Source organism: Alligator mississippiensis, chromosome 4 (assembly GCF_030867095.1).
Source record: "Alligator mississippiensis isolate rAllMis1 chromosome 4, rAllMis1, whole genome shotgun sequence".
Lineage (NCBI taxonomy): Eukaryota > Metazoa > Chordata > Crocodylia > Alligatoridae > Alligator > Alligator mississippiensis.
Window position 1 is genome coordinate 253,999,300 of NC_081827.1, and position 19,029 is coordinate 254,018,328.

General features: G+C 63.0%; 1 protein-coding gene across 1 annotated transcript in view; it reads right to left on the reverse strand.

Annotated features, from left to right (window-relative positions):
* Positions 1-1,437: 1,437 nt before the first annotated feature.
* CFAP65 (cilia and flagella associated protein 65) overlaps positions 1,438-19,029 on the reverse strand; it is a 36,865-nt gene continuing 19,273 nt past the window's right edge. Inside the window, exons 15-32 of the mRNA XM_059727546.1 lie at positions 18,716-18,881; positions 16,967-17,095; positions 16,358-16,586; positions 15,115-15,243; positions 14,613-14,789; positions 13,960-14,026; positions 13,006-13,116; positions 10,969-11,160; positions 8,602-8,760; positions 7,217-7,360; positions 6,568-6,684; positions 5,714-5,851; positions 5,447-5,512; positions 3,436-3,650; positions 3,006-3,155; positions 2,470-2,763; positions 2,061-2,198; positions 1,438-1,762 (exon numbers count right to left, since the gene is read on the reverse strand). Coding sequence (XP_059583529.1) covers positions 1,648-1,762; positions 2,061-2,198; positions 2,470-2,763; positions 3,006-3,155; positions 3,436-3,650; positions 5,447-5,512; positions 5,714-5,851; positions 6,568-6,684; positions 7,217-7,360; positions 8,602-8,760; positions 10,969-11,160; positions 13,006-13,116; positions 13,960-14,026; positions 14,613-14,789; positions 15,115-15,243; positions 16,358-16,586; positions 16,967-17,095; positions 18,716-18,881 — 2,736 coding nt within the window. The 3' untranslated portion in view covers positions 1,438-1,647. The remainder of the gene's footprint in view (positions 1,763-2,060; positions 2,199-2,469; positions 2,764-3,005; positions 3,156-3,435; positions 3,651-5,446; positions 5,513-5,713; positions 5,852-6,567; positions 6,685-7,216; positions 7,361-8,601; positions 8,761-10,968; positions 11,161-13,005; positions 13,117-13,959; positions 14,027-14,612; positions 14,790-15,114; positions 15,244-16,357; positions 16,587-16,966; positions 17,096-18,715; positions 18,882-19,029) is intronic.

A 19,029-nucleotide genomic window follows, 5' to 3' on the forward strand; every position in this document is an offset into this window, starting at 1 on the left:
GGGCTGGGGGGCACCGACACCTGCTCCCCCCCAAGACCCGCCTGGGGACCCTGTCCAGGACACGCGGAGCCAGCGGGCAGGCGCAAGGGGCCCGATCCAGGCTGGGTCTGCCAGAGCCATTCACCCCCCGAGCCCGAGCTGCTCAGCGCTGGGTGGGGGGGTAGAGACACTGGGGGGGACAGGCTGGACCCAGCCCCTGCCCCCTGGCTGCCTTGGGGAGGATGGGGGGGCACGGCTCTCCCTGCAGCTCAGTGCCTGGGGAGGGGTCTCAACCCCCCCAGCCCCGACACGTGTGGGGCCCAGGCGAGCCACGTGCCGCTTTGTTCCCCTCCCTTGCCCCGACAACGCCGGCTGCGCCAGGTGTTCGGTGCTGTCTCCCACCTGCCCCGAGGCCTTGTGCCCCCCCTCGGAGGCGGGGACCTGCTAACGAGGGGGGCGGCGGGGGGGAATCTCATTAGAGCAGCTCCTGCCAGGAGACAGAGACATGCAGCCGTGGGCCCGTGTCCAGCCCCTGCCCGGGACCCGGCTGGCAGCTGCCCACGGATGCCCGGGCTGTGGCAGGGGGGTGGGCGCGAACCTGGGTTCAGACCCCCCGCCTACCCCGCAACGCACACAGCTTGGACCCCAGGCAGTGGTGGGGGGGTATCTTGTCTTCCCCAGGGCCGTGGGCAGGGGGGGTGGGACGGTGCCCAATGCCAGCGGGATGGAGCTGCCCATGCAGTGCCCGGCCCTCCCCCATGACGCCTGTCTGGCTTGGGTTGGGGGGGTCGGAGCCTGCTGAGCTCAGCACCAGCCTGGATTAGAAGTGGCTGCAACTCCCCGCACGTGACGTGGCTGCCAGGGGCCTTGGCAGAGAGTGGGGGGGTCAGACTGGCACAGTCATGGGGGGCTGGGGGGCACAGAGTGAGCAGGGCAGGGGGTCTTGGGCAGTGTCGGGGTTGGGAGGAAACCTGCGGGGCCAGCGCTGGGCTGAGCCGGCCGGGGAGAAGCGGGGCCTGGCTTGAGTGGCAGCCCTGCCCTCCGCGTGGCACGAGCCCGGGCCTGGCCGGGGGCAGGTGGGCCCACACTGAGGGCAGAGCCCCCATACCAGCGGCCCTGGGCACTGGGCCCGTGGCAGGCTGCGGGCAGGCCCTTGCCGCTCCGTGCCGGGGCTGGCAGCTGTGCAGGGCCTGGTCGGACTCCGTGCGCTCAGCTCTGAGACCGGTGCCCGGCGTGGCCAGACCCGCGCATGGTCAGCACCGCCAGGCTCCGGTCCACGCCGAGGGCACCACCTGCTGGCAGCCGCTCGCCCTGCAGCTTTCGGGGCCTGGCCCGGTGCAACCAGTGGGATGGACGGACGCGCATAGGAGCAGCCCTGGGAAGGAGGGGGTTTCCCAGCCACGGGAGCAGCCCACCCATACCTACCCCGGGGGCCCGGGCACCCAACACCAAGCCACATTTCCAAACAGAGGCATGTTAAAAAACCACATCCCCCAGGTACAAACGCGGGCGAGACCGGACTGCCCCCCCTTCCTGAAGCCCAGCGGTCCAGCAGCCTCCGGGTCCTGATGGACGTGGGCAGGCCATGGCCAAATCCCCGGGGGGAGAGCGCCGGATGCCCGAGGCGTGGGCGGCTGCTGAGATCCATGCGGCGGCTGCCGGAGCTGTCTAGAAGGTCAAGGTGATGAGCGGCTGGTCCTCGGGGTCCTTGCTCTGGCTGGGGTCTTCGGGGCGTGCCCCCACGGTCATCGACTTCTGGGACGGGGTGGAGGGGCTGGTGCCCCTGAAAAAGGAGAGAAGGTGCCCGCTGCAGGGGGGTGCCTGCTGCCTCCTGGCTGGGTCCCGATCCCCTCACTCCAGGAGGTGGGTGAGGGGCTCGGACAAGTGCAGACTCTCCTGAGAGACCCCCTCATCCACCGTCACCCAATCTGGACTCGGTGCCAGCAGCCGCAGCACTGGATCTCCCCGCCACGGTACCCACGGCAGGGCTGCCCTCCCCATGTCTCCCCCCGTCGCGACCTGCGTGCTCCTGTGTGCTGGCAGCAGGGCAAGGCAGGGGGCAGGGGCAGGCGGGCGCTAACCTGCGGGGGGTGGCGGGTGGCAGGGCGATGACGCGGGGCCGGGCCGTCAGCACCACCTCGCCGCGGCTGGCCTCGTGCAGGATGTTCTGCAGCGTGTTCTCCAGCACCAGCTCTGCCAGGGTCCTGAAGGCCGGCAGCCTGGGCGGGCATGGAGGGCACGGCAGGGTTACTTGGAGGGGCAGGGGGCATCTGACCCACCACTGCAGCTGCCACCAGCCCGCATGGGGGCTGGGCACAGCTGCTCCTGTCTCTGGTGGGCACCAGCCGTGTTGGGAGAGATGCCCGCGGTCCCCGAGCTGGGCTGGCTGAGCTGGGCACAGGGGGAAGGGTGAGGTGCAAGACTCCCATCCAGAGAGGTCCCCACGCCAACCTGTGCCCCCCACCCCATCACTCCTGAGCCCCCACTCACCTGGCAATCGCCTCCTTCTGCTCCTGGACCTGCTCCCTGTGCAGGATCTCGCCCAGGCTCTCCTGCAGGTCCTGGGGCACCTCAGGGCCACCCTGCTCCTCTTCTTCACCTGCTCCCGGCTCCACTGTGGTGCCTGACCCTGGAGACGGAGGTGCGGCGGAGGCACTGCCCAGGCTCGGGGGCCCGGCAGCCCGCGGGGCTGACTCCTCGCTCCGGAGCTGGCAGAAGTAGGGCGTCGGCTCGGCCAGACCCTGGCTCACGGCCTCGTGAAACCGGGTGTCCTCCAACAGGCCCCTGGCAGGGCGGCAGCAGCCAGAGTCAGAGGCTTGCCAATGCCACGGGCGCCGCGGCCAGCCTGGCTCGGTCCCCTGCTACCCTCCAGCCATCGCCCCGCACCCCACAGCTCCCAGGCGGGCCCTGCCCAGGCCCCGAGACACCACCTCCACCGTTGCTCAGACCACTGGGCTCCCATCCAGGCCACACTGGGATAGGGCTCATGGCGGGGGCAGGCTCCAGAGCGGAGCAGGGGGCTCTACCTGATCACCATGGCCAGCAGGTCCATCACCACCTGCTGCTCCTGCTCCGAGGAGCCGGCCAAGGCCAGCAGGACACACTCCGTCCCGGTGGCTCCTTGACCCCTTCTCCCGGCTGTGGCCTCAGCCCCCTCCGCCAGCTCCTTGAGTGGCCTGGAGAGGTGACAAGGCAGGGGGGTCACAGGGATTTGTGGGGCTGGGCAGGGGCAGGTACAGGGAGGAAGGAGGCGGGGTATGGCCCCCTCCGCCGCACTGTTGGGACGGCAGATGCCCCGGGCCCAGATCCCCTGGCACAAAAGTCCCGGGCACATTCTCTGCAGCAGAAGGGGATGAAACTCAGTCCCACTCAGGCTTGGCCTGCCCCGTGGGTTGGGGGCAGCATCCTCTCTCCCCGCCTGCTCTGGGGCTTTGTGGTGGTCCCCGGCATCCTCACCGGCAGAGGAAGTGCTTGGGGAAGTCGTCGCTGAAGCTGGCAAGGAAGTCATCGATGGCGTGGAAGCGGGCTGTCATGCCCAGGTGCAGCAACAAAGGCTGGGGGGGCTCTGGCCTGGCCCACCACACATCAGCTCCCTGGCTCCTCGGGTGCCCGCGCTGGCTGCGGCTGGCCGGTGGGTGGGGCGCACGGAGGGTCTCGATGGGAGGCAGAGTCTGCGGAGGGGAAAGCGACGCCATGAACCGCTGCTGGCACAGCGTGGTCCTCCCACTTCTGCCCACGGGAACCCCCTTGAACCTGCCCTCGGGGCAGCAGGCTCTTTCCTGCTAGGCCAACACGCTGCAGAGACAGGCGAAGGCCACAGTCTGTGCGGGGTTGGGGGGTCAAATCTCTTCCTGAGCCCAGTGTGGCCCTGGGCTGAAGGGAAGACTCCCCCCAGCCAGGATTGTTTAGGGGGAGGTCCCAGCAGGAGCCATGGCAGTGCCCAGCCCCATCTCCACCTGTGGGCCCTACACTGAGGATGAAGAAGGAGACTCCTTTTCTCTCCTGCTGCTGGGAGCAGATGCCCATAGAGAGAGCAGGGGGTGCCCACAAAGGTGCCCGGAGGGAGGCAGGGCTGGAAGCTGCAGCCAAGTGTGTTTAGGTTGGATCTGGGGAGACACTTCACTGCCCGAGCAGGGTGGCCGCGGGGAGATGCCAGGGCTGGGGGACGCTGCAGCACAGGAGGGTGCAATGCGAGGCTGGATGGGCGCTGGGCGAGAGGGTCAAGGTGCAGCAATGCCTGTGCTCTGCTGGGGGGTGTCCCAGGCTGCTGAGCTGTGCTGGTTGCTCTCCCCCCCCCCCCCCATTGCTGCTCCATGTATCAGGGGGTTGGAGACCCCGCAGAGGCACTGAGTGCTGGCTGCAGCCCAAGCTGGGGCTGTGCCTGGGCTGTGCCAGTGCTCCTGCTGGGACTCAGCCCCGCAGGGCCCTGGCTACAGGGGGCAGGCAGGGATTTGCCCCCAGCTCAGCCTGGCTCGACTGGGGGGATTTCCCCTCCCCCTGTAGTGGGGACATGGCCTGGGTCTGGGCTCTCTCCAGCGCCCACCACCTCCCCTGGCAGCAGCAGGACATGGGTGGCTGTGGCCCCCCTGTATCCTGGGGGCGGGGACGGGGCAATGCCCAGGGCTGTGTCAGGGGTGACGGTGTCGTGCGGCTCTGAGGTCGCACACGGGGTTTGTCTGGGTGTGTTCAGATTGGGCTGATCCTGCCTTGGGCTGGACGCGACCTGCAGCTCCCTGCCAGCCCGCGGCTCCAGGACTCTGGCCACCTCCATGGAGGAGCCCGACTTGCACAGTCAGGGCAGAGGATGGGTCACCAGCCAGCCAACACTAGGCTCTGCTCTCCCCCCACCTCCACACCAGAGCCAGCTTGGCCTCATTCACAGCCCCCTCCTTCCCCCCTCCCCCCCAGTCGTGGGAGGGGGTCAGAGCAGTGCCGGGCAAGGCAGGACGCAGCTGTGCAGTGCAGGGGACACCTGGCCTCTGGGTGTCATCAGAGCACTGTGTTGAGCCAGCAACCGGACATCCAGAGCCAGCTGCATCCCCAGAGCCCGTCACCTGCGGCTGTGACTGTCCCCCTTGCTGGGGGTGAGAGCTTGCCCCAGGGAGGGCAACACCGATGGGGCCCTCTGGTCTTACCCTGAGGCAAGCCCACAAAGTGGCTGAGGGCCTGGGGTTGGCCTGGCTCCGCTCCCTGCCTGGCCAGGGCCTCAGTGGTGCCTTCCCCTGGGGAGAACTCCCACTTGTCCGTCCCCCCGAGCTGAAACCCGAAGAGAGTCAAGGCCTGAAAGAGGTGCCCCCATCGCTCAGTCTTCCCTCTGGACTGCTTATTTCGAGATCCCGGATGTGAAGCTAGGGAAATCCCTCACCCAGCAGGGTTCGACCTGCCCCAGCCGGGCACGTGCATGTGGTGCCCGGTTCCCCTCTCTGTCCAGGCTCTCCCCTTCCCGCCCCAGGCAGCCCAGGCTTACCTTGAACTTATAGCTCACAGCTGGAGGCTCGTGAGGCCTTCCCAGCCCAGAGGAGCTCGCTGACTTCTAAAAAGAGGGAGGAGGTTGCAGTGAGTGGAGCAGAGGAAGAAGCACAGGAGTGCAGGTCTCGCTTGCCTCCGCTGGGCTAGCAGCAGCCGCTGCAGCTTCCCAGTGACTCTTGGACAGGTTTCAGGGGGCCGGCCAGCTCGGAGCGGCTGCCCGGCCACTGCCAGAGCTGACGCTCTGGTCACACAGATGCGTCCTTACTGGTGCCGGTGGCTCTGGCCCACCCTGGGCTTCCAGGTCCCTCTCGGTGATGGTGAACTCCGTGGCCTGCCGTGCTCTCTCCGCTTCCCATGCCTGCAACGCTGCCTCGTACGTGGCCAGTGCCTGCTGCGAAAAAACCTGCGGGAACAACGCAGGGGGCTGAGGAGCAAGGAGGGGCTGAAGTACCCATGCCATACGGCGTGAGATGTGGCACAGCATCCGGGCGACTTCCTCCAGCCCTGTCCTGAGCTAGCGGGTACCGGATGATAACAAGGGGGTGAGGAGGAGGATATCAAACTCCCTCCTGCCATGGGGATCCCTCTGGCATCCCAGCCCAGAAACTGACCTACTCAGCAGAGCTCTCGTTCCACGGTCATCCTGCGAGGACTGCAGACGTGGACGTCACCACGCAGGGTCAGACCCCACTACAGCTGAGGTCAGGCAGGGATTTACCCCCTGCTCAGCCTGGCTCCGCCGGGGGGATTTCCCCTCTCCCTGCAGCGGGGGCACGGCCTGGGCCTGGGCTCTCTCCAGCGCCCACCACCCCCCTGGCAGCAGCAGGACATTGGCAGCTGCAGCCTCCCTGCTTTCCTGGGGCAGGGGTGGGGGTGATGCCAGGGTCAGGGCAATGGTGTCGTGCGGCTCCAAGGTCACCCATGGGTTTGTCTGAGCTGGTTTGGATGGGACTAATCCTGCCTCAGGCTGTATGTGACCCCACAGCTCCCTGCCAGTCCCACTTCTTTGGGATTTTTCTTTCCTCTTCCCTCCCCTCCATCCCTCTCTCCCTTCTCTGGCTTTTCCAGCCCTTCCTTCCTCTCAGCCTCGAGCCAGCCCTGGCCCCTCCCGCACCTCACCTCGCACACCAGGTCCACGGTATAGAAAGCAGCGGTGCCCAACGCCTGCAGTGTGAGGATGCAGGGAACGCTGTCCCCGGGCAGCACACTCCCTCTCTCTGGTGAGATCTTCAGCAGCTGCAAGCAGAGAGGAATCAGACCCTGCCTGGTATCCAGGGCACCTCTGCTGGTTTGGGGTACTCCCGTGAGCTGTCAAGCATGTGCCCTCGAGTGAGGACTAACAGGGTTCCCCATGTGCAGGGTGACAGGGGCCAGGCTTGCCCATTGCCACACCGCTCCAGCTCTGGGCTGATGCGACTCTAGCGAATTCAAACCTTCAGGCTTCCCCCATCTGGCTTCCTCCAAGAGCTGGTGTCTGCCCCATGCCCCCGTCCTTCCCCTCAGGTTTCTAATTCCTTCTCTTGTCTGCTTGTGCCAACACAACCCTGCTCAGACTGCTGGCTCTCCCAGCGTCCAGGCACAGCCAGGCTTGGACAGGGCTGATCCTGCCGCAGGCAGGGGTCAGATTAGACGTGACCTCCGGACGTCCCTTCCAGGTCAACTCCTCTATGATTTCAGCTGACGGGCAGTCAAAGTCCAGGGCCATGCCTGGCTGGAAGAGAACGACAGAGTTGGGCCAAGCAGCCGCAGGAGAGGGAGGAGGACTCACCGCACTGTTGTGACCTGTGCCGACGTGCCAGGTGAAGCTGAGGGGCTGGTCCTCGGAGGGGTTGTTGAGGAAGAAGAGCCGGCTGGTCTTGCTGTAGACCGGGATGTTCCCGAGGCAAATCCTGGACTGGGACAAGAAGGCTGCCTGGAGGGAAGACACCGGGCGTGACCTGCTGCCTTGCTCCGGCCACACTTTCCCACTGGTGGTGGGCAGCACAGCTGGCAACATCTGCTTGCCTCATTCATTTGAGGCCATTTGAGGCTGGATGCCCATCCTGGCCTCTGCGGGGGCGGGCACCAGCTATGGCAGCTGCTTCTCCATCTGCTTTACCCAGGCTGGAAATAATGCCCCTTTCCAGGCTGGGCTGTGGCCTCAAGGAGCGACTGGGGAGGCCAAGATCCCTCCAGGGCAGGTACAGCTGACGACAGCCCATCCTGACCCACTCCTGTGAGAGCTGGAAAGGCCCAGACTCAAACGGGCTGAGCCTTGGGGAGTCTTTGCTGGTGCTAGGAGCCCCCTGGCTTGAGGGAGAACTCAGAGCAAGAGCACCAAATTCAGGCGGCTGTTAACACTCAGCAGGAAGGAGCTACACAAGCCCTGTCAAGGACACTAGAGGCCTTGGAGGGAATAAGCAGACTTTGATGAGCAGATGGCTTCCCCTGCCTGCAGCCTGGTTCATCCTGCTCCAGGCACCAGCGCCATTTGCTGTGCTGGGATGGCTTAGTCATTGCTGAGGGCACCGAACCCTCTGGCAGTGTCAGCGAACTACCAGCCCCCACCTCCCAAGCAGGGCTGGGGGCTCTGTGTCTCTGAGCAATGGGCCACGTTGCTGTGCATGGGGCTGGGGGTAGTGTGAGGAATGGGTCACACAAGGCTGCACTGGAAGGGGGATGGGGGGGCAGGTTTCGATGTGGCCAGGCTGGAGGGGACCCCAGAGGGCCTGGCCAGCCTGGTCAAGACCAAGTTCAGCAGGCAACTCTTGGAAGAACCAAGCAGCTGGCAGGGGATTCCTGCTCCTGCCTGCATGAATCATAGGTAAGTTGGGCTGGAAGGGACCTAGTCCTCTGGATGCCTGTGTGCAGATGGCGGGGGCCTGCTGTGCTGCCCCAGGTACGGATACCCCAACTGTGACTGGGAGGGAAGTGCAGCTTCCCTCTAATCAAGCAATGGCCGGGGAAAGAGGTGGCTGAGGGAGATGCTGGCATGAAGCTCAGCTGCGAGGGGCCCAGGCAGGAATCCAGCCACCTTCAGGGAGGCAAAGGGCCCTGTCCCCAAGTGAGTCCGCTACAAAGGGGCTGAGCGCCAATCCCCTCCATAGGGCCGGGCCCATCGCCTCCCACCCGGGCTGGGGCCCTGGAGCTGGTCCTGCTGCCCCTGGCATTCACCTGCCCAGGCAGGGTGAGCTTGGAGGAGCCTGGGGTCACCAAGGGAGACGACACAGTGTCGAACCGGGCAGTGTCACCCGTGATATGCGGGTCGTAGCCGATGCCCTGGAAGGTGACCAGTGCTGACTCCCCACCGGCCACGTGGATGGAGACATCGACCTGCACGGGAGAGACAAGGAGGGTAGATCCAGAGCGTGACCCAAGGGGCTCGGTGACAAGGGCTCAGGGCTGGAGCTACCTCTGTGGGAACGAGCCGTCTGCTCTGCTGGGCTCTGAGAGTCTCAGGGTGTTAAGTGTCCACAGACCCCAGCTGAGACGCATGCACCGCGGGTCTGTCACGCTGCTCAGGCCCAAGGGCTCTGGCACTGACTCTCCCTCCTTCTCTCCTCCTGTCCTGGTCATGGGCACGTGCACGGGTGTGACAGGAGGGAAGGCCGGGGGTTTGGATTCAAGGTGCCATTCTGATGGTCACAGACAGGTGTGACCTGGCTTGGCACTGACCTAGAGACCCACCCCAAAAGGTGAGGGATGACCCATGGCCCTGGGTTCTCCCAGGCCCTGGCTCTGGCCTCTTTGCTGACCATGCCAGGAAGCAGGTCAGTTGAACCCATTGCTGCGGGAGCTACGTGAAGCAGGCACACCTCTGCGGGCAGCCAGGAGAGTCTTGTCCGCCAACACCACCCAGGACCCAGCCGTGGGGACTCATCTCCTGAGCTGCCCACTCTGCTCTCCAGAAAGGCTGGGCATGGGCATTAAACACAGCTAAGCCTTCCAGCTGAGAGGCACAGGCCAATGATCATGCCCCATAAGGCGACCCCAGGAAAGAACAATGCTCACAGGTTGTGACTCAGTTTCCCTGACAGTTCTCTGGGAGAAATGGATGGGAATACAGGTATTTGAACCTGAACTGTATCATACTCCTCCACACCAAGGCAGAGAGGTGGGAGTCTGGAATGTGCCTCAGCCATGGGGACAGAGACCTCACCTCCCCAACGGGGATGTCTGTGTATTCTCTGCTGGATGTAGTTGCTCTAGGACATGTTGCCAGCTGCTAATATCCCAATAAACCAGGGTCTAGTCTGGAGGAACTTGCTTGGGATGCTTTTGTACAATAAAAGCCTCCAGAGTCATCCTGGTGTAACACCAAATTATCCTGGGGATGTGGATTGATGGGGACTAAGGGCCGCAGCACAGCATGCTGGGAAGGAGCAGCAGCAATTCTAGCAGGTGACCCCGGAGGAGACACAATGAAGAAGTGATTTGGAATAAATCTGGAATTTAAAAGCAAGGATGAGTGGACGCAGGTGAGGTCTGTGCTGCGCAGAGCTCTGTGGGGAAGGTGCAGACCAAGAAGCAGAGAGGAAGAAACGCAGAAGCGTAACAGCGACTGCAACACAGGAGCTGTCAGAGCCTGGAGGGGCCAGAGGACCAGACACAGGACGTGGGGTTAGGGGGTGCTGGGGGTGGAAAGTCAGCCTATGTCTCTATGGCTAGCTGAGGGGATTGGAGCTCCCTTTTAAATGGGAGGCTTGTTATTTGCCAGGTTGGATTTGTTAATAAATTAAATACAAAGAAGAGATGGGAGAGCGGGATGTGGCGGACACCTCCAGAATGGAGCTGGGCAGGGAGGCAGCTCATGGGGTCTCGAGAGGGAGGAAAATGTGGAGAAGCCAAGACCTGGGGCAGGACCCTTCCTCCAGGGCGGGAGGGGAGCTTGCAGTGTAGAAGGGAGGAAGCTCCCATTCACCTGCCCCCATCGCAGCCTACACCAGCTTGCTCTGGGCTCTCTGACTTCAGACCCCCGCCTGTGGGACGACTCCTCCCCTGGGATTTTGAGGTGGGGGCAACAGCTTTTATTGGACCATGTTAGACGAGTTCTTGAATGCAAGTGGTTCTTCCATGGGTCTTACCCTGTCTGCACATCAGGGAGGGGGGAACCCAATGAAAGATGGCTGGCTAACGAGGTCCAGCCTGCCATGACCAGGAAGAGGGTCTGACTCAGCCTGGCTGAGGGTTGCAAGACCTGGTCGAGGAAGTGGAAGCATCGACAGCGTCCGGTAGTGGGCAGAGATGAGGGCACTTGTACAGCAAATCAGAAAGTGTGCCAATGGGCTGGCTGATGGCTTTCAGGAAGGAACTGCTTGGGCAGCCCGCTGGCCAGGCTCTCCTTTCCCCAGCATAGGTTGCAACTAACCTGTTATCTGAGAAGACTAGTTGAGTTGGGGAAATGAGTCCTGACTGCCTGGTGAGTCAGTCCCGTGGTTTACAAGGTAACTAGGGAGGCTGGTGGGGTCCTGCTCAGTTATGCTGGCAGCGCCAAGGGCGGCCCCATGGCCCATCACTCAGCTGTGTGCTGGGGAACCCTACCGAGTACGTCCTGGCCTCCAGCGGGGAGAAGACCCACTCAATGTGCCCCATCGTGCCGGGGCCGATCTGCCCCTTGGGATTCAGGCAGACGAACACGGGATGCTGGAAGTTCTCCTCGCAGATCCTTTGCATAGGCTCAGGTGGGATCTCGTAGCACACGGGCACGGAGCCCCCGTTGTAGAGCTCATAAACCTGAAGGTGACATGCAAAGGGTGCCTGTCACGGCCCTGGGGAGAGGCCGGTTCAGCCCCGTGGGATCCAACAGAGAAAAAGGTGAGGTGGGGGAGAGAGGTGGCCATGCTGGTGTCGTGGTGGCCAAGGTCATAGTGGGTCACAGCATGGTACAGTGTGTTGTCACCTGGCCATTGAGTTTCCCCAGTGGGGCCCATAAACCCCAGGCTGGTCTACACTAGGCTGCTTGGGCAACTTCATCCAAAAGGACTAAAGGGGCAACTCTAGACAGCACCAAGCAGCCACGTTCTGAGCTCAAGGAGTCCGAGTTCAACGCAGCCTAACCCACCTCCAGAATCACAGTCCTGGAGCCGTGGGGCTGGCAGGGACCTCCAGAGGTCACATCCAGCCCCAGCCCTGCCTGAGGCAGGATCAGCCCTGTCCAAACCAGGCCAGACAAACCATCATCTAAATTCTGGCACAGCAGACATCACACCCGACCCTGCCCCAGGGAAAGCAGGGGGAACGGAGCCGCCAAGCTCCTGCTTCTATGAAACATCAATAGATGGCCCAGAGACCCCAGGCAGAGGCTGTGCCCCTGCCACAGTGGAAGGCAAAACCCCTCATCCCCAGAACAATCTCACCGGGGTTGAGGGGGAAATTCCTTCCTGATCTCAAATATGGGGTTGGTCTGACCCTAAGTGGAGGGACAAGACCCCCTAGCCAGGACCCCCCAGCTTTGGTCCCAGCAGAGGATTGGCACAGCTCAGCCTGGGGTGCAGCCAACCCCCAAGGCTAGACAAGAGGTTTGTCTGGGGTGGTTTGCACAGAGATGATGCTGCCTCAGGCAGGGAGGGGACTAGATGTGATCTCTGGAGGTCCCCGCCAGCCCCACGGCTCTAGGATTCAATGATTCCTGTCCAACCCTCCCGAACAAACCCCGTGAGCGACCTTGGAGCCGCACAACACAGTCTCCCTGACACAGCCCCCAGCATCTCCTCCACCTTGGCCCCTGGGAAAGCAGGGGGGCCATGGCCACCAATGTCCTGCTGCTGCCAGGGTGGTTGGTGGGCACTGGAGAGAGCCCAGGCCCAGGCTGTACCCCCACTGCAGAGGGAGCGGAAACCCCCCAGGCCAGGCTGAGCAGGGGGCAAATCCCTGCCTGCCAGACAGCATGAGCGGCGGGGCAAGAGCCTGCAGCCAGGGCAGGACCCTGTGGGGCTGAGTCCCAGCAGGAGCATTGACACAGCCCGGGCACAGCCCCAGCCTGGGCTGCAGCCGACACCCAGCACCTCTGGAGGGGCTTCAACCCCCAGATCCTGCTGGGGGGGGGGCAATCAGCACCTCCCCAGCCTGGGACACTCCCATGCAGAGCACAGGCATCGCTGCGCCTCGACCCTCCTGCCCAGCGCCTGTCCAGCCTCTCCTGGGACCCTCCCATGCTGGCTCACCTACGACTCTGTGGCTCTATGACATAAGGCTGAACATCAAGAACTGCAGTCTGAAGGAGCGAGTCACACAGGGATTTAATGGGGCTTCGTTAATCCACTTGGAAGACCTAATTAGGAATCATTTTCCCAAGCATCCCAGGTAGATGATCCTGCATGCACAGCCAGCAGGACCGTGGGGCAGAGCCAACAAGGGGAACCAGTGCTGTAGGGAACAGGCAGCCCGGTCCAGCGGGATTCATGCAGAGTCAGAGCCTGGCAAAACCTGGCCAGAGCAGGAAGGGGCCACACAGTCCCCCACCATGCCAACACGCCCTGCCCCGGGGCCTGCCCTGCTGTCCTCATGGGGCCATTGCCAGACAGCTGTGGAGCCCTTCCCTCACCCTCCCTGGCCAGCAGCGTGGGTTCCCCTGCTGACCTGCTTGGGGGGGCTGGGGCTGCCAATGGCGACGGGGGTGAAGACATGCCTGGTGGTGGTGATGTGGAGATAGGGCTGCCCACGCTGCACCGTCATGCCAACGAAGTTCAGCTGCAGCAAAGGCAGGGAAGGGGGAACCGTCAGCTTCCAGTGGAGGAGTGCCTGGACTAACATGCATGCAGCCCCCAAAGCGCACCCAAGACCCCCCAGCAGGCTGGGGCCGAGAAGGAACCCAAAGGAAACCCAAGCCTTGGCTTGACCTCCACCTGTCAGCAGCCTCTCCGCAGGCCCAAGAGCACCAGGCCAAGGGCTTTGTTGGGGAGCACAGCTACGCCCCTGCTTGCAGCTCAAGATGGACTGGCAGCTGCCGCAGCCATGGAAGGAAAGGAGAAGGGAGCTGGGAGCACAGGGGGCAGGAGGGGTGAGGCCGGGGTGGGGATCCAGGGCAGCAGGCGCTTGTAGGGGATGCCTGCTCCAGGGATGAAGAGGGGCACGGGCAGAGGGTAGATGGCGCGGGTCCCTGCCCCAGTGGGCGACAGCAGAGGTGGCCAGGGACAAGGTTCTCAGAAGAAGGGGCAAGTGCAAGGCGGATCTAGAACCCCAGGGGGGCAGTTCTGGGCTGGAACTGGAAAGGAGCGGGCCAGTGGGTCACCACTGGAGGCTGCCGAGCACTAGCACATAGCCCAACATAGGACAGGCCCACCGAGCCCCTTCTCCACCTAGGACAGGGAAAGCATTGCCTTAACAGCCACAGGGGTGCCCCTCATGGGGGTCAAGCCCCTTCATTACAGCTCCGTGTGCCGGAGCACATGGCAAGGGCAGTGCCACGTGGCTGCTGTGGAAAGCACCTGCCTGGGACTTGGCTCACTGCCCTGCCCGCACTGGCCTAGGGACTCTCTGCCCTGCCCGCGCTGGCCTAGGGGCTCACTGCCCTGCCCGCGCTGGCTGCCTTACCAGAACCTCACGCCCATGGGAGACCTTCAGCAGGACCGGGAGGCAATCAGTGCTGAGGAAGTCATGCCTGGGGAGGCCAGGAAACCGGTGGGGTCAGAGAGTGAGCAGGGAGCACTAGAAACCCACACACAGCAGACAGCCACTGCCTTGCTATGGACTGGCTGCTGCATGAGGACCCGGAAGTGGGGCCAGGGCTGCTGGCGTTTAGAGAGGCATGGTGCTGAGCCAGAAACCCCAATGCACCAGCCCAGCCCTCACCAGTCTGCCTGCGTGAAGGCAGCAGAGATGCAGGGCCTTTGGGGACCGGGCACTGGAGGACAGAGCGTTCACAACCCACGTGGGGCGGGGAAATCCCCATGGCACAGGACGGCCATGACTCTGCTCCACATTCAAAGCAGAGGTGGAAGCACAGAGCTGGAGGGCACCGGCTCCCCCACTGCCCCCGGCTGGCTGGGGCAGGCCACGTTCTCAGAGTACGCTCCTGCAAGCCTCAGTTTACTCCCACCAGGACCAGCTCCCTGGGGGCCTGGCCTGGGACTTGCTCTGAGAGCCTCTATAGTCACAGCTGGGTATGCGCCATCCTAGATGAGTAGCTCCTGCCTGTGAATCAGGGCCCTGCTGCCCTGGGGCAGGGGTTAGGGAGGTACTGTCACCTGTGCATGAGCTGCACGGGCTGCTCCTGTCCGGGGAGGAGATGTCCTGCCCGCGGGGACACGTCAAAGAGCTGGTTGTCCTGCACCCTCATGTGGTGCAGCTCACAGGGGCCCAACTCCACATCTTCCGCCCAGTGCTCCATGTCGATCTTCTGGTCTGCGGGGAACAGGAAGGCCCTAGAGGAGCCGGTGAGGCTGGTCAGCTGCAGCAGGGTCCAGAGCCTCCCTGAGGCAAACATACTGGGGCTGACCCACAGCCCGGCTGCGGGGACCACTGGGACCCTTAGGCATTCCTGCCTGGATCCACATAGACAGACCCGGGAGTCGAGGTTCTGCAGGACCTACGACAGACCCCTCGAAACGAGATGGTCCCCCCAGGACCCCCGCGTGGCATAATCCTGGCCCCATCGTGGACACAAACCGCAGCCCGTGGGGGTGGTGCCACGGCCAGGGAGCTGTTGTGGGCCCCTGGAAAGGCCCTGGGTCTCTGCGAGCCACGTACCAGTCAGCAGGCACCGTGCCCTGGTTCTCCAGCATCAGGATGACCATGGAAGGCGCCGAGTCCAGTGGAGCGGCCCCGAAGTCAAAGTCCAGTAGGACGGGGGTGTGCACAGGGGGCACGGGGTGTGCGCTGTGTGGGGGGAAATGGGACTGAGCTGGGGGCAGGCTCCTCCCTCAGGGGCCAGCCTGAAGCCAGTGACCCACCTCCCACAGAAGCTAATGCTCCATGGGTGTGGGGGGATGCCCCCCTGCCACGGCTCCTCTGTCCATGCCCAGGAGCTGCTACTGGGGACTCCCAACACCCAGCCCAGTCCCAGAGTGGGGAAAAAGGGGGTGCACAGCATGCTCAGAACCCCATCTTCTCACTCCCTTTCTGCTCCATGTGTCGGGGGAGTTGAAGGCCCCCCGCCAGAGGTGCTGGCTGCAGCCCACGATGGGGCTGTGCCAATGCTCCTGCCAGGACTCAGCTCCACAGGGTCCCGGCTACAGGCTCTTGCCCCCTGCTCATGCTGCCTTGGGGGGGGGGGGGGGGGGGGGGGGGGGGGGGCAGCCTGGCAGGGATTTGCCCCCTGGTCAGCCTGGCCTGGCTGGGGGGTTTCCCTTCCCTCTGCAACAGGGTCATGGCCTGGGCTCTCCCCAGCGCCCACCAACCCCCCTGGCAGCAGCAGGTCTTTGGCGGCTGCAGCCCCCCTGTATCCCAGGGGCAGGGGCAATGCCTGGGGCTGTCAGGGATGACTGTGTCACACGGCTCCAAGGTCTCACACAGGCTTTTTTTGGACGGGTTTGGACACTGCTGATCCTGCCTCAGGCAGGGCTTGGCCAGGATGTGACCCATGGAGGTCCCTTCCAGCACCACAGCTCTAGGTTTTCTATGATCTAGGGTGGTTGCAGCATGGACCACTCCAGCCCCCAGGTCTGGGTCTGACCTGCTGCCCGGGGACAGGGTGTGGAGCGGGCACTGCTGACATGGCCTCAGCACACTGGCTTTGAGGGGCTGCACCCAGGGTACATGCTCCCCAAACCTGTGACTTATGCCTTCTCTCTGCTGCCATTACCAGCCATGCCAACAGCAGGACAAGGCTGTGCCCAAGGAAACCTTGAGATGCCAAGGAATTAACCCTACCAGAAGGGCAAGGAAAGCAGTAGGTGCCAGGCAGGTGGGGGGCTGCTGGCACCAGGCAGGGAAGTGCCCATGTGGCCCCAAGCTGCCAGGGTGTACCTGGGGACGGAAGGTCTCCCCTCACCTGTGCCTCGTGGGCACACTGTAGGTGAGCTCCACAGGAGTAGGCTCACGGGCCAGGTACTGGTTCAGTGTGTCCAGGCAGAAGAGCCTCCAGAGATGCAGCTTGCTGATGCCGCTGGCGCTCCCGGCTGCGCACACATCCGTGATGGAAATGGTGGGGTAGACGCCCGTGGCTCCAACGTGGCACAGTGGCACAGTGGTTGCCCGGACGATCCTGGTGGCATCTGGAGCTTTTTTTTTTTTTTTTTTTTTGGGGGGGGGGAGCAGAACTGGTCAGTGCCAAGCCTGAGGATGGCTTGTTGGGAAGGAGCTGTGCAGCAGCAGGAGCTGAGGGGTAGCAGCCCCGTCTAGGTGACATGGCATGAATGCCAGGGACCCCGAACATGAGCATGTAGGCATAAGGAAGGAGTGCAGGGGAGACTGGCTGGGGCTGGGGCTTGCTCTGTGTCTGCACGCCTGGCTCGATAGCCCCCAGCATCCTCTCTGCAGGAGCTGGCAGAGGATGGAAGGAAGCAGACCTCCCCCGTGGTCCTGAAGCCTGGGCCTGGGCAGCGCCCAGCAGAGCCACCTGGGCAGGGTCTGTCCCTCTCCTCCCAGCCCCAGCTCTCACCTTGGGGGGTGGCAATGGCATAGCTGATGGCCCAGGTGTAGTGCAGCTGGCGGGTCGGGCTGGCTGTCACCTGGACGATGGCCTTGGACCTGGCGGGTATCCTGCCTTCGTAGTGTCCCAGCTCTAATGCTGCAAGAGACCAGGGATGGGAACACGAGAGGGCCTGAGCTCTCAGGGGCATGTGGGTTAGCTCTCAGCCAGCCTGCCCCCCCCCCAGCCCTGCGAGCCCCCAGGGACCATAGAATCAGAGAAGTCGGGTCGGAAGGGACCTTGTAGATCTTCAAGTCCGACCCCCTGCCTGGGCAGGAGGAAAACCAGGATCAAATGACCCCAGCCAGGTAGGCATCAAGCCTCTTCTTAAAGCCCCCCAGGGTAGGAGCCAACACCACTTCCCGTGGAAGTTGGTTCCAGATCCTAGCCGCCCTGACTGTGAAGTAGTTCCTACGGATGTCTAATCTGAACCTACTCTCCAACAACTTGTGGCCGTTATTCCTTGTTACCCCGGGGGGCGCTGGGGGAAACAAGGTCTCCCCCAACCCCTTCTGGTCCCCCCTAGTGAGTTTATAGATGGTCACCAGGTCCCCCCTCAGCCTTCTCTTGTGAAGGCTGAACAGGTCCAGGTCCCGTAGCCTCTCATTGTAGGGCCTGCCCTGCTGTCCCCGGATCATGTGGGTGGCCTCCTCTGGACCCTCTCCATGCTGGCCGCATCCCTCCTGAAGTGGGGTGCCCAGAACTGGACACAGTACTCCAACTGCGGCCTGACCGGTGTCGCATAGAGGGGGAGGATCACCTCCTTGGACCTACTTGAGATGCACCTGTGGATGCACGATAGGGTCCGGTTAGCCCTGCCGACCGTGACCTCGCATTGTCGGTCCATGTTCATCTTGGAGTCAGTGATGACTCCAAGATCCCTTTCTGCCTCCGTGCTCTCAAGAAGGGAGTTTCCCATCTTACAAGCGTGCTGCTGGTTACTACTGCCCACATGCAGCACCCTGCGCTTGTCCGTATTGAAACGCATCCTGTTTTTGTTAGCCCACCCCTGCAACCTATTCAGGTCTTGCTGCAGTCTTTCCCTCCCTCCTAGCGTGCCCACCTCAACCCAAGTTTTGGTATCATCAGTAAATTTGAACAGGTTGCTTTTCACCCCCTCGTCCAAATCGCTGATAAAGAAATTGAACAGCGCGGGCCCAAGGACCGAGCCCTGGGGGACTCCGCTGCCCACTTCCCCCCAGGTCGAATATGACCCATCCACCACCACCCTCTGAGTATGACCCTTCAGCCAATTCACAATCCATCTGACCGTGTAGGCATCGATGCCACAGTCGCCTAGTTTTTTAATGAGGATGGGGTGGGAGACAGTGTCAAAGGCCTTGCTGAAGTCCAGAAAGACTACATCCAAGGTGACACCTGCATCCAATGCTTTTGTGACCTGATTGTAAAAGGGATGGGCCAGCCTAAGCCTCTAGCCAGGACCCTGCAGGGCTAAGTCTCAGCAGAAGCATTGGCAAAGCCTTGGCACAGTCCTGGCCTGGGCTGCAGCCAGCACCCAGCACCCAGCATTGATTTGAAAGAATAGAAGGAAAAATCCCTGACGTAGCAACAGGACGGGGGAAAATTCCTCCTTGGCCCCATGTGGCTACCAGCAAAGCCCACTGGCCATCTCAAGAGCAGGTGTTCCCCAAGTCCCAACAACAAAAAGGAGCCCCCTGTCATCCCTGTCTCCCTCCCCCCAGACCCTGAAGTCAGTACCAAGTGGGTCATCCAGGACCTCCTCGGGGTCACAGGGGCCTGTGATTGTCTGCTCCACGCTGAGCACGTAGTTCAGGGAGCAGATCCCATCGTTCAGCAGCACCAGGTCACAGCGCTGCAGGCTGCCAACAAGGATGTTGCCCAGGTCCAGCTGCTCCTCCTGAGCCTGGACACAAACCCACAGAAATCATAGATCACAGAGCCCTAGAGCCACGGGGCCAGCAGGGAGCTGCAGGATCACATCCAACCCGAGGCAGGATTAGCCCCATCCAAACCAGCCCAGACCAACCCCATGTGTGACCTTGAAGACACAC